General features: G+C 41.0%; 1 protein-coding gene across 1 annotated transcript in view; it reads right to left on the reverse strand.

Moving 5' to 3' along the window:
- CEP192 (centrosomal protein 192) overlaps positions 1-15,184 on the reverse strand; it is a 206,933-nt gene that overhangs the window by 88,638 nt on the left and 103,111 nt on the right. Inside the window, 3 exon segments of the mRNA XM_068237131.1 lie at positions 2,076-2,235; positions 2,380-2,506; positions 10,014-10,989. Coding sequence (XP_068093232.1) covers positions 2,076-2,235; positions 2,380-2,506; positions 10,014-10,989 — 1,263 coding nt within the window.

Here is a 15,184-nt window from a genome sequence, read left to right on the forward strand (position 1 = left end):
TTAGGAAAGGGTTCTTTACAGTAAGAGTGATTAAGATGTGGAATGCATTGCCACAGGAAGTCGTTATGGCAAACTCTATACCTGCATTTAAAGGGGGCTTAGATGCTTTCCTTGCGTTGAAAGACATCCATGGCTACAATTACTAGGTAATGCCTAATGATGTTGATCCAGGGATTTTATCTGATTGCCATCTGGAGTCGGGAAGGAATTTTTCTCTTTATGGGCTAATTGGACCATGCCTTGTAAGGGTTTTTTCGCCTTCCTCTGGATCAACAGGGATATGTGAGGGAGCAGGCTGGTGTTGTACTTTATACTGGTTGAACTCGATGGACGTATGTCTTTTTTCAACCAAAATAACTATGTAAGTGTGTGTGTGTGTGTGTGTGTGTGTGTGTGTGTGTGTGTGTGTGTGTGTGTGTGTGTGTGTGTGTGTGTGTGTGTGTGTGTGTGTGTGTGTGTGTGTGTGTGTGTGTGTGTGTGTGTGTGTTATATAATAAAAAATTAGCGGCGTCTCACCTCAGAGCAATTCCATCGGATATCAGTAGACCTTTCCTCTTCTCCGTGGCTTCCCCTAGTGGAGGCTTCTGCTGATCACGTTATCACCACACAGCGGGACAAGGCAGGGAGTCCCCGATTTCATGACCACCCTCTGATACGAAAAGCCGCGGCATCGGGACTTCCTGCCTTTCCCCCTGCGTGGTGATAAGGTTCCCGATGTCGCGCCATTTCGTATCAGCAGGTGATCATGACATCGGGGACTCCCTGTCTTTGGTATATAATTTTTTTTTGGTGGGGGGATAAAATGTATTTCTTGTATTCTGAAAAATACAGTACTAATACAGATCATTTATGCTGGCCCATTACTGTGCAGATACAGTGTCGGTAAACCATTTACTGAGTAATGCATCCATCTTAGCGGTATGGACGAGCTCAGCTCGTCCATCCCTGCCGATGGCTGCCGCTCAGGCCCTGCTGGGCCGATTTTGTTCAAATAAAAAGCAGCACACGCAGCCGGCACTTTGCCAGCCGCGTGTGCTGCCCGATAGCCGCCGCTCTGCGGCGATCCGCCGCGAGCAGCGGCGAAAGAGGGTCCCCCCAGCCGCCTGAGCCCTGCGCAGCCGGTGTTCCGACGTGATAACCTACACGTCGAATTTGCCTACATCCACTGTCAAACGTATACCAGGAGGATTAGGGTTAGGGTTGGGGGAGGGGAAGGGATAGTAAAAGTCTATGGGATGTAGGTTAGTTCGACGTGTAGGATAAAGTGTTGGAGCACCGGAACAAATAGTTCCGGCCAGCGCTAAGGGCTGGATCGGAGGCGGCTGACGTCAGGACGTCGGCTGACGTCCATGACGTCACTCCGCTCGTCGCCATGGCGACAGGAGAAGCCAAACACGGAAGGCTGCTCATTGCGGCCTTCCGTGTTACTTTTGGCCGCCGGAGGCGATCAGAAGAACGCCTCCGGAGCGCCATCTAGTGGGCTTTCATGCAGCCAACTTTCAGTTGGCTGCATGAAATAGTTTTTTTTTTTATTTAAAAAAAACCCTCCCGCAGCCGCCCTGGCGATCTTAATAGAACGCCAGGGTAGTTAAAAAAAAGCTGCAAAAATACTGTGTAGTGAGCCAGCTCTAAGGTGAGATGTATAGCAATGAGTGGGTTTTATGGCACTTCAAAGAGCTGCACTTTCAGGCTCCCGAGATCTAGACCAGAGATTGGAAAAAGGGAGAGCAAGAACAGTAGCAAATGGATAATCAAATAAAGCAGATACTGGCCATAGTGGCCAAAGTATCAAGTCAAAAGGTACAGTTACAACTTTCATATGTAGACAAGCACCTTCAGTCAACCTACTATCTGCAGAGGAGCCCATTGACATTAGAAACTGACATCTGATTGATAAAGGGCTATGGCAATGTGATAGCAAATTAAAAAAAAGTCTATTCATATCTGAGTAATAGTACTTGAGTATGATTCATATCGGCCAGATCTCAATTCAGGAACTTTTTCTGTTTAAATAGGAGCATCAGTGCAGAGTAGAAGAGGAGTAACTAACATGATTGGTAATAGTATTTTCTTACCTTTTTCTTCTCTGGACTGTGAATAGTAGAATTCTGTAAAGCACTATCTGAGGCCGAGACATAGGTAAGTCTACTCAAACTAGGACTGAGGCATGACAGTTCATCTGAGGATCCAGAATGTGAAAACCTCTGTACAGACTCTTGCCTTTCAGGAGAGTTGCTAGAGGTTAGAAAGAGTAACACGGATATACAATAAGTTAAAAAACAAAGAAAGGTTAGATTTAATGATTTGATCATACATAAAATTTGTAAGCAACCAGCACTCCATTCTAAAGTTTCCATGTAACATTCTAATGCTACCCACCTTGTTTCAGAGATTTTAATTGAATCTTGGCTAGGTGAAGAATGAATTAATGGGGATGTTGATGGTCTAAAATTGAACTGTTCCTCATCTATTGCATGTGCAGTATATTCTGCAAAACTTTTCTTTTCTGTTAAAAACAGGTGAACATTGCATTAGTTTAAAAGTAAAAATAAATAAAAGTTACAAAGTCTCCTCCACATGAAATGTAAGTGCTTATTACAAATATTTTCTGTAGAGAACACCAGCTAGGAAAATATTTTGGTTTACTGGGTAGTTAAAATACACGTTGTCCGCACCATCCATAAAATTTAAAATTTGATTATTGTAAAGAGACTTCATTTTTAAAAAGTCAAGCTCATCACAATGTCCCTTCCCCCCCCCCCCCCCCCCGACAAGACTGTTGCATTACTGCAAAAGACACTCCTGACCCTAAAGGCTGACTTTTTTCAGGCTGTTCCACAATCTGTAAAACACAAGGACACAGGCACTGTAATGGAAATGTGCAGGTATGTTTTCATTAGTGAGCTGCAATGTTGCTAGATCAAAACGTTTGTCCTGCTGCATAAGGGCACAGGAAAATTGCATAGTTAGGCCGGGTTCACATTGGCACGCATCCGCTCCTGCGCTGCGTTCCGCTCCGTGAAGCGGAAGGATCGTGCAGGTCAGGAACGTCCGCGCCAACGAGCGGAACGCAGGGAGCAGAACTGAGCGGAATGTAGCAATGTGAACTTTCCCATCAGGAAACCATTGCTTCCGCTGCTGCGCTCCGCTCATCGGAGAGGAACGTAAGCTGCAGTGATGTGAAAAACTATTTGCCCCCTTCCTGATTTCTTATTCTTTTGCATGTATGTCACACTTAAATGTTTCTGCTCATCAAAAACCGTTAACTATTAGTCAAAGATAACATAATTGAACACAAAATGCAGTTTTAAATGATGGTTGTTATTATTTAGGGAGAAAAAAAACCTCCAAATCTACATGGCCTTGTGTGAAAAAGCGATTGCCCCCTTGTTAAAAAATAACTTAAAGTGAACCACCAGACTAAAAATCGACTCAGCAGCACTGGAAAGGCCTGGTGTTTCTTTAACGGTTTCACAGCATCAGAACTTTTTTTCTCTTATACAAGCCTCATTTTTAGCTGCACAGAAAAAAACTGCCCGGGCATTTTTCCCCTAATGCTGTGCAAAGCATGATGGGACTTCTGATGATGTTCTCGTTCTCGTGATCAGGACACAGGACAGTTGGAACTGTGTCTCCTGCTCCTTGTCACCTCCTTTCAACCAAAAAGATGGCTGCCCCATGAATCACAAACATTTGCCTGTTCTTTTAAAACGGGGTGGGTAAGAGATTATATTACCTATCTATTCGAATTAACATAACTAATGTAACTTAATGACAGTATGTTTGTTTAGGCTGAAGTTCCCCTTTAACTGTGGTTTATCACGCCCGAGTTCAATTTCTGTAGTCACCCCCAGGCCTGATTACAGCCCACCTGTTTCAATAAAAAAAATCACTTAAATAGGAGCTATCTGACAGAGACGTAGACCAAAAGCACATCAAAAGCTAGACATCATGCCAAGATCCAAAAAAATTCAGGAACAAATGAGAACAAAAGTAATAGAGATCTATCAGTCTGGTAAAGGTTATAAAGCCATTTCTACAGCTTTGGGACGCCAGCGAACCACAGTGAGAGCCATTATCCACAAATGGCAAAAACATGGAACAGTGATGAACCTTCCCAGGAGTGGCCGGCTGACCAAAATTACCCCAAGAGCGCAGAGAAAAAAACTCAACCGAGAGGCCACAAAAGACCCCAGGACAACATCTAAAGAACTGCAGGCCTCACTTGCCTCAATTAAGGTCATTGTTCATGACTCCACCATAAGAAAGAGACTGGGCAAAAACAGCCTGCATGACAGATATCCAAGGCGCAAACCACTTTTAAGCAAAAATAACATTAAGGCTTGTCTCAATTTTGCTAAAAAACATCTCAATGATTACCAAGACTTTTGGGAAAATACCTTGTAGACTGACAACACAAGTTACATAGTTACATAGTTATTTTGGTTGAAAAAAGACATACGTCCATTGAGTTCAACCAGTACAAAGTACAACTCCAGCCTGCTCCCTAACATATCCCTGTTGATCCAGAGGAAGGCGATAAAACCCTTACAAGGCATGGTCCAATTAGCCCCAAAAGGGAAAAATTCCTTCCCGACTCCAGATGGCAATCAGATAAAATCCCTGGATCAACATCATTAGGCATAACTTAGTAATTGTAGCCATGGATGTCTTTCAACGCAAGGAAATCATCTAAGCCCCCTTTAAATGCAGGTATAGAGTTTGCCATAACGACTTCCTGTGGCAATGCATTCCACATCTTAATCACTCTTACTGTAAAGAACCCTTTCCTAAATAAATGGCTAAAACGTTTTTCCTCCATGCGCAGATCATGTCCACTAGTCCTTTGAGAAGGCCTAGGGACAAAAAGCTCATCCGCCAAGCTATTATATTGCCCTCTGATGTATTTATACATGTTAATTAGATCTCCTCTAAGGCGTCTTTTCTCTAGACTAAATAAACCCAGTTTATCTAACCTTTCTTGGTAAGCGAGACCTTCCATCCCACGTATCAATTTTGCTGCTCATCTCTGCACCGGCTCTAAAACTGCAATATCTTTTTTGTAATGTGGTGCCCAGAACTGAATTCCATATTCCAGATGTGGCCTTACTAGAGAGTTAAACAGGGGCAATATTATGCTAGCATCTCGAGTTTTTATTTCCCTTTTAATGTATAACAAAATTTTGTTAGCTTTAGCTGCAGCGGCTTGGCATTGAGTACGATTATTTAACTTGTTGTCGATGAGTACTCCTAAGTCCTTCTCCAAGTTTGATGTCCCCAACTGTATCCCATTTATTTTGTATGGTGCTAGGACCATTGGTACGACCAAAATGCATGACTTTACATTTTTCAAAATTGAATTTCATCTGCCATGTATGTGCCCATATAGCCATCCTATCCAGATCCTGTTGCAATATGACACCATCTTCCTGAGAGTTGATGTTTCTGCACAAATTTGTATCTGCAAAAATAGCAACATTGCTCACTACTGCATCTACTAGGTCATTAATAAATTGAAGAGCACTGGACCCAGTAAAGACCCCTGTGGGACCCCACTGCTAACAGTCTCCCATTTTGAGTACGATCCATTGACCACAACTCTTTGTTTTCTGTCCATTAGCCAATTCCCTATCGATGCACACAAACTCTTCCCCAGTCCTTGCATTCTCAACTTTTGCACCAGACTTCTGTGGGGAACAGTGTCGAAGGCCTTTGCAAAGTCCAAGTATATCACATCTACAGCATTCCCAATATCCATATTAGAATTCACTACCTCATAAAAGCTGAGCATGTTAGTCAAACAGGACCTGTCTTTAGTAAACCCATGTTGATGCTGAGAAATAAGATTATTTTCTACTATGAAGTCATGTATAGTATCTCTTAGTAACCCCTCAAATATTTTGCATACAACTGAAGTTAAGCTTACAGGTCTATAATTTCCTGGATCTTATTTTTTGCCCTTCTTAAATAATGGGAAAATGTGGGCTGTACGCCAATCCACTGGGACTCTGCCAGTTGCAAGAGAGTCACAAAAGATAAGATAAAGGGGTTTAGCTATAACTGAACCCAATTCCCTTAGGACCTGAGGATGCATGCCATCCGGGCCAGGTGCCTTGTCTATTTTTAATTTATTTAGTCTTGCCTTCACTTCTTCCTGCGGTAAGTATTTAATATTACAGTTAGAAGATTGAGACTCTTCTGCCTCTGTAATTTGCAACAGTGCTGTTTCCTTTGTGAAGACAGAAGCAAAGCAAGCATTTAATAACTCTGCCTTACCTTGGTCATCCACCATTGAGTTACCACCCTCATCTTTTAGGAGTCCTATACAGTCAACCTTTCTTTTTTTAGAGTTGATGTACTTGTAAAACTTTTTTGGGTTAGATTTGATATCCCTAGCGATTTGATTTTCAACTTCGATCTTTGCCAGCCTAACTTCTTTTTTACAATTTTTATTGCACTCCTTATTGCTTAGTGCAGCCTCGGTCCCCTCCTGTTTTAGAACCTTATAGGCATTCCTTTTCCTCTTCATTTTATCCCTAACCTTTCTGTTCATCCATAGAGGCCTTTTTTTATTCCTAGACATTTTGTTTCCATATGGGCTATACATACTACAATAATGATTGAGAAGAAGTTTAAAAGCTTGCCATTTCCCTTCAGTGTCCTCCCCTTGTAGTACATTATCCCAGTTCACCAAACTTATTGCCTGCCTAATTTGATTGAACTTTGCTTTTCTAAAATTCATAGTTTTAGTGGTCCCGCTGCCCCGTGGCCTATCAGTCACCAGATCAAACGTTATGTTGTGATCACTATTTCCCTAATGTTCTTGAACCTGCACATTTGATACATTATCTGGTCTATTAGAAATTATCAGATCCAGTAACGCATTCCCCCTAGTTGGTTCCATTACCATTTGATTCAAGTAATTGTCCTGTAGTGCTGCCAGAAATCTGCTGCTTTTACCAGAATGGGTAGCCTCAATACTAGTCAATGTCTGGAAAGTTGAAGTCGCCCACAATTATGACCTCATTTTTACTTGCAGCTTTTTCAATCTGCTGTAGTAATCGCAGTTCTGTAGCTTCATTAATATGAGGTGGTTTGTAGCATACCCCAATAAGCAATTGGCAACTTTTATTTCCACCATGAATATTTACCCAAACGGACTCCACATCTTCACAATCTTCTTCCATCTCATCGTTGAGGACAGCTGTAAAAGAATTCTTAACAAAGAGACAGACCCCTCCACCTTTTTTCCCTGTTCTATCCCTCCTTAACACATTGTATCCTTTTAAATTAGCTAGCCAGTCATGGCTTTCATCCATCCATGTCTCAGTTATTCCCACAATGTCATAGCCTTTGTCATTCAGAATGAACTCTAGTTCGTCTATTTTATTTGCAAGGCTCCGAGCATTGGTTACCATGCACTTTATATTTTTACCACCACATTTACCAATTTTGTTTACATGAAATGGGCTACTTGAAGTTTTGCCAACCTCCTTAATCTTTACACTGTCCCCACCCCCCTCTCCACCCCCCATAATGTTAGGCTCCCACTGTCTTTTTACCTCATCTTGTCTACATATTGAGACTTTATCCTCCCGCCTCCCCCCAGATCCTGGTTTAAAATCTCCTCCAACCGTTAAGCCATCTTCTCCCCCAATGCAGCTGCAACTTCCCCATTAAGGTGCAACCCATCCCTGCTGTAGAACCTGTAGCCGACTGCAAAGTCTGCCCAGTTCTCCAGGAATCCAAACCCTTCCTTCCTACACCAAGTTGAACTTTTTGGAAGGTGCGTGTCCCGTTACATCTGGCGTAGAAGTAACAGCATTTCAGCAACAGAACATCATACCAACAGTAAAATATGGTGGTGGTAGTGTGATGGTCTGGGGTTGTTTTGCTGCTTCAGGACCTGGAAGGCTTGCTGTGATAGATGGAACCATGAATTCTACTGTCTACCAAAAATCCTGAAGGAGAATGTCCGGCCATCTGTTCGTCAACTCAAGCTGAAGCGATCTTGGGTGCTGCAGCAGGACAATGACCCAAAACACATCAGCAAATCCACCTCTGAATGGCTGAAGAAAAAACAAAATGAAGACTTTTGAGTGGCCTAGTCAAAGTACTGACCTGAATCCTATTGAGATGTGGCAGGACCTTAAAAAGGCGGTTCATGCTAGAAAACCCTCAAATAAAGCTGAATTACAACAATTCTGCAAAGATGAGTGGGCCAAAATTCCTCCAGAGTGCTGTAAAAGACTCATTGCAAGTTATCGCAAACGCTTGATTGCAGTTATTGCTGCTAAGGGTGGCCCAACCAGTTATTAGGTTCAGAGGGCAATTTCTTTTCACACAGGGCCATGTAGGTTTGGAGTTTTTTTTTCTCACTAAATAATAGAAACCATCATTTAAAACTGCATTTTGTGTTCAATTATTGACTAATAGTTAACGGTTTTTGATGAGCAGAAACATTTAAGTGTGACAAACATGCAAAAGCATAAGATATCAGGAAGGGGGCAAATAGTTTTTCACATCACTGTATTTAAGCCTCAATGTGAACCAAGCTTAACCCATTTTAGTTCCTGGACGTAGAAACTACGTCCAGGAACCATGCGTGCTCCCGACCCGCGGTTCGATAGCCAGGCAATCAGTGAATTGGGCTATGGTGCCCGATCACTGATTCCTCTTCCCCACTGAAAAAGCAACAGTTTCTCTCGGAAGCTGCGCCTTTTATGGCTGTTACCTCCCCCATGCGTCTCTCTAAGCGTATGTTACGCTTAGAGTGACGTCATGTAAACAAACTCATGGCCGCCATCTTGTGGCCAAAAAAGTAATACTACAACTAAAAGTAAAAAAAATAAAATAAAAAACACACATTTACATTATAAACCTATTGTTTACATCCCACCCTCCCAAAACTACCCAAATAAAATGTTTAATATATATATAAAAAAAAAAAAAAACACCATTACAATTAAAAAAAAAAGTAAATATTTACCTAAGGGTCTAAACTTTTTAAATATCAATGTAAAGATGAAATATTTCTATAATTTTTTTTATTTCAAACTTATAGTGATAGATGCAAAACTGAAAAAAAGCACCTTTATTTCCAAATAAAATATTGTCGCCATACATTGTGATAGGGGCAAATACAATACGTGAGTTTTAATTATGGAAGCATGTATTATTTTAAAACTATAATGGCTGAAAACTGAGAAATGAATTTTTTCAGTTTTTTTCTTATTCTTCCCGTTAAAATGCATTTACAGTAAAGTGGCTCTTAGCAAAATGTACCTCCCCCCCCCCCCCCAAAGAAAGCCTAATTGGTGGCAGAACAAACAAGATATAGATCAGTTCATTGTGATAAGTAGTGATAAAGTTATAGGCTAATGAATGGGAGGTGAACATTTCTCGAGTGAAAACGACTGAACGCGAATGGGTTAATCGTGGTGCTATGTAATGTTCCTGTGATTAAGCAATTTATAAATTTTTACCACATTTTATCCCCCTAAGCAAATAGTCAGAATGCTTGATAATCGTGTGGTAGTAAGTATAGGTATAGTCACAATTCCATCAGGTTTTTAACTTCTAGCAGAAAACAGGCCTCCCAGACAGCAGATTCATTACTTTAACTCAGATATACAGTACACTTTCACTTGGCAGTATGAATGCTCCACTGGACCATCTGAGTGGGAACAGCACATCAGATAGCATTGGATACACTACCGGTCCCCAGCTGAGTGTTATCAGGCCATAGTGACATACTATGAAGAGCTTTGGGAAATATCCGTACTTGCACCTAAATGTACGATTCTGGCTTATGGTGGAACTATAAAAAAAAAAAAAAAAAAGCACAAGTATAAAAGTCTATTGGGGAGTACATATAAAACAAGGAAAAAAGAAATTCCTCCAAACTTTTTTTTTATGGAAACCATATTTAGAGCAGCAACTTAAATTAGCATTTTCAATGAAGGAAAGCATAGGGTCAAGCTAACAAAATAATCAAAAGCTAATCAGATTACCATTCACTTTATGATGTACTCCATTGGATGAAGACTGAAAAGTAACATGCTTCTGGGAAGCCTCATCACGGACACTACAAGGATTCTTATGGTCCTTAGATTCTGATGAAGCATTTGAGAAGCGAGAATTGGATTTTCTTGGTGACTTCAACCTTACAGAGTCCTGTAGGCAAGATTTTAGTGATCCACTGACATTCTGGCTAGGCTTGCCTACAGACGGCTGACTGTATTTTGTGAAGTCATTTGTTGCTGTAGTTGAGCGTCTCTCGGCTGATAAAGCAGCAGAAGATTCAATTGTCAACGGTTTATCCATTTTTTCTCTATTTTTATTTTCAGATGTTTCCATTGAGAGGCAAGTACTCAGTTTTGATTTGGGTATTTCAGAAGAATCTGAGAAGCTCACTTGAACGGTTGACTGGCTATTACCATTAACGTTGCCAAGTGATGTATATTGTTTTACAGAACCATCAGAGATTTTACCGACAGATGAAGGATTAACACAACCCACTTGGACTTCTTTTGAATTATCAGGCTTTCTTAAGTCTTGCTTTTGGATATCTGTAATGTTAGCTTGATTTCTTTCAGAGGTTTTCAGAGGATGCATATTGCCCAAAGACATATTCCATGTAATATCCTTGAGAGAATGATCAAATGTTTCATTTTCCGTATCCTGGCCATTATGTACCGTGGCTTTTAAGTATTTCTCCATATCGATATTCCTTTCTGGTTCTTTATTCCTCAGGGAGGTTTGTAATAATTTGCTAGCTGATTGGTTTTGTTCCAAAGAACTGAGGGGAATATTCATGGTCTTGTGTTTATTCGACAATGCTAGTATCATTGCTGCCAGCTCAGAAGCTTCTGCACTGCATGAAGCATTTGCAATGGCTGAAGCAATCGTACTTATACTCAGCAGTGTGCCATCACTGGTTTGGTTGAGGGTGAGCTCTGAACACAGTTCTTTGATGATGTTTTGAGCCTAAACAAGACAAATAAATCAAAATGTAATAACCAAGACAAAAAAAAGCACAGGCCTCTAAATTTATACCAATGTGTCAATATTATAGCATGCACCCCTTTATTAATTTCTGCATTGCCCAAGTAATTGTGTATACATGATTTTAAAATGCCCCTCAATGCTTTTAATTAACTATAAATACTTATTCAGTTTGGTTCTACACGATTTATTATTGTGTTTAATCTCAAAACTTACTATACAGCAGTTTACCGACTATGACAAGTTCAAGCAACCCTAGGGTATGCATACTGTACCTGCTATGTAACTAAAAGGCAGTTGTAATACAGCATGGATGCAGTGTCAGGCACACTTATTACAACTCCTGACTACTGTGCTCACAGTGGGAAGGGTGTGTGCGTTACGTGGGCTCTGGGCCGTGTGGGGTGGCGTAGGGTTACACATGGTATATTACTGCGAGTTCAAAACCAAGGATTTATACAACCTACAAGCAGTGACACTCTCCCTTCCTGCTTCTAGCTGGCTGTTTATACATAACACTTGAGGCCCAAGTGATCAATCTCCAAATCCTACCAAAGTTATAACAGAACAGCAATCCTGCCTAGTTTAATCTATAAAGCTCAGTGATAGGATGCAAACAATGTTGGCTTGCACATAAATGTAATGCAGCATGTAACTGGGCCAATCAAATGTACTGATAATAAGACAGCTCAGAGAATACCAATATACCAAATCTTTAGGCTGCTTTCAGAGTGGGACGTTACAGGCACACGTTAGAGCAGCCTGTAACGCAGCCAAACTCACAGCAATGAAAAAACAATGGGCTGTTCACAGTGCCCACGTTGCGTTACAGCATAATGCTGCACGTTCTATGGAAGTGCAGCGTGCTGTGCGTGGTACGTGGTTTTAGCCGCGTTAGACTGTGCACATGCTCAACGATGTTTTTTTTTAATTTTAAGGCAGGAGGAGGAGGTGAGAGTCCGCTCTTGTGGCCAGCCACATGGTTAATTAATATTCACTGCACCGCTTACTTCTTGGGGCGGCCGCTTATTGGCTGGCGGGACCACGTGATGCGGCTCTAAGTAGCGTCCACCTTCAGCACCACCATGCGTTGCTTTAGGGGAACATTATGCGACCTTAACCACTTGAGGACCTAGGGCTTTCTACCCCTTAAGGACCGGCCACTTTTTTTCCATTCAGACCACTGCAGCTTTCACGGTTTATTGCTCGCTCATACAACCTACCACCTAAATGAATTTTGGCTCTTTTTCTTGTCACTAATAAAGCTTTCTTTTGGTGCTATTTGATTGCTCCTGCGATTTTTACTTTTTATTATATTCATTAAAAAAGACATGAATTTTGGCAAAAAAATGATTTTTTTAACTTTCTGTGCTGACATTTTTCAAATAAAGTAAATTTTCTGTATACATGCAGCGCGAAAAATGTGGACAAACATGTTTTTGATTAAAAAAAAACCAGTGTATATTTATTGGTTTGGGTAAAAGTTATAGCGTTTACAAACTATGGTGCAAAAAGTGAATTTTCCCATTTTCAAGCATTTATGACTTTTCTGACCACCTGACATGTTTCATGAGGGGCTAGAATTCCAGGATAGTATAAATACCCCCCAAATGACCCCATTTTGGAAAGAAGACATCACAAAGTATTCACTGAGAGGCATAGTGAGTTCATAGAAGATATTAATTTTTGTCACAAGTAAGCGGAAAATGACACTTTGTGACAGAAAAAAAAAAAAAAAGTTTCCATTTCTTCTAACTTGCGACAAAAAAAAAATGAAATCTGCCACGGACTCACCATGCCCCTCTCTGAATACCTTGAAGTGTCTACTTTCCAAAATGGGGTCATTTGTGGGGTGTGTTTACTGTCCTCGCATTTTGGGGGGTGCTAATTTGTAAGCACCCCTGTAAAGCCTAAAGGTGCTCATTGGACTTTGGGCCCCTTAGCGCAGTTAGGCTGCAAAAAAGTGCCACACATGTGGTATTGCCGTACTCAGGAGAAGTAGTATAATGTGTTTTGGGGTGTATTTTTACACATACCCATGCTGGGTGGGAGAAATCTCTGTAAATGACAATTTTTTTTTTTTTTTTTACACACAACTGACCATTTACAGAGATCTTTCTCCCACTCAGCATGGGTATGTGTACAAATACACCCCAAAACACATTATACTACTTCTCCTGAGTACGGCGATACCACATGTGTGGCACTTTTTTGCACCCTAACTGCGCTAAGGGGCCCAAAGTCCAATGAGTACCTTTAGGATTTCACAGGTCATTTTTGTTTCAAGACTACTCCTCACGGTTTAGGGCCCCTAAAAAATGCCAGGACAGTATAGGAACCCCACAAATGACCTCATTTTAGAAAGAAGACACCCCAAGGTATTCCCTTAGCAGTACGGTGAGTTCATATAAGATTTTATTTTTTGTCACAAGTTAGCGGAAAATGACACTTTGTGAAAAAAAACAATAAAAATCAATTTCCGCTAACTTGTGACAAAAAATTAAATCTTATATGAACTCACCGTACTGCTAAGGGAATACCTTGGGGTGTCTTCTTTCTAAAATGAGGTCATTTGTGGGGTTCCTATACTGTCCTGTCATTTTAGGGGCCCTAAACCGTGAGGAGTAGTCTTAAAACAAAATTTCTCAAAATGACCTGTGAAATCCTAAAGGTACTCATTGGACTTTGGGCCCCTTAGCGCAGTTAGGGTGCAAAAAAGTGCCACACATGTGGTATCGCCGTACTCGGGAGAAGTGGTACAATGTGTTTTGGGGTGTATTCTTACACATACCCATGCTGGGTGGGAGAAATAACTCTGTAAATGGACAATTGTGTAAAAAAATCAAAAGATTGTCATTTACAGATGTATTTCACCCACCTAGCATGGGTATGTGTAAAAATACACCTCAAAACACATTGTACTACTTCTCCCGAGTACGGCAATACCACATGTGTGGCACTTTTTTGCACCCTAACTGCGCTAAGGGGCCCAAAGTCCAATGAGTACCTTTAGGATTTCACAGGTCATTTTTGTTTCAAGACTACTCCTCACGGTTTAGGGCCCCTAAAATGCCAGGGCAGTATAGGAACCCCACTAATGACCCCATTTTAAAAAGAAGACACCCCAAGGTATTCCGTTAGGAGTATGGTGAGTTCATAGAAGTTTTTATTTTTTTGTCACAAGTTAGCGGAAATTGATTTTAATTGTTTTTTTTCACAAAGTGTCATTTTCCGCTAACTTGTGACAAAAAATAAAATCTTCTATGAACTCACCATACTCCTAACGGAATACCTTTGGGTGTCTTCTTTCTAGAATGGGGTCATTTGTGGGGTTCCTATACTGCCCTGGCATTTTAGGGGCCCTAAACCGTGAGGAGTAGTCTTGAAACCAAATGTCGCAAAAGGACCTGTGAAATCCTAAAGGTACTCATTGGACTTTGGGCCCCTTAGAGTACTTAGGGTGTAAAAAAGTGCCACACGTGGTACCGCCGTACTCAGGAGAAGTAGTATAATGTGTTTTGGGGTGTATTTTTACACATACCCATGCTAAGTGGGAGAAATATCTCTGTAAATGACAATTGATTTATTTTTACACACAATTGTCCATTTACATAGAAATTTCTCCCACCCAGCATGGGTATGTGTAAAAATACACCCCAAAACACATTATACTATTCCTGAGTACGGCGGTACCACATGTGTGACACTTTTTTGCAGACTAGGTGCGCTAAGGGGCCTATTCACAGGTCATTTTGAGGCATTTGTTTTCTAGACTACTCCTCGCGGTTTAGGGCCCCTAAAATGCCAGGGCAGTATAGGAACCCCACAAGTGACCCCATTTTAGAAAGAAGACACCCCAAGGTATTCCGTTAGGTGTATGGCGAGTTCATAAAAGATTTTATTTTTTGTCACAAGTTAGTGAAAAATGACACTTTGTGAAAAAAAAACAATAAAAATCAATTTCCGCTAACTGTTGACAAAAAATAAAATCTTCTATGAACTCGTCATACACCTAACAGAATACCTTGGGGTGTCTTTTTTCTAAAATGGGGTCACTTGTGGGGTTCCTATACCGCCCTGGCATTTTACGGGCCCAAAACCGTGAGTAGTCTGGAAACCAAATGTCTCAAAATGACTGTTCAGGGGTATAAGCATCTGCAAATTTTGATGACAGGTG

This window comes from Hyperolius riggenbachi, chromosome 5, assembly GCF_040937935.1.
Source record: "Hyperolius riggenbachi isolate aHypRig1 chromosome 5, aHypRig1.pri, whole genome shotgun sequence".
In the NCBI taxonomy this organism is placed as follows: Eukaryota; Metazoa; Chordata; class Amphibia; order Anura; family Hyperoliidae; genus Hyperolius; species Hyperolius riggenbachi.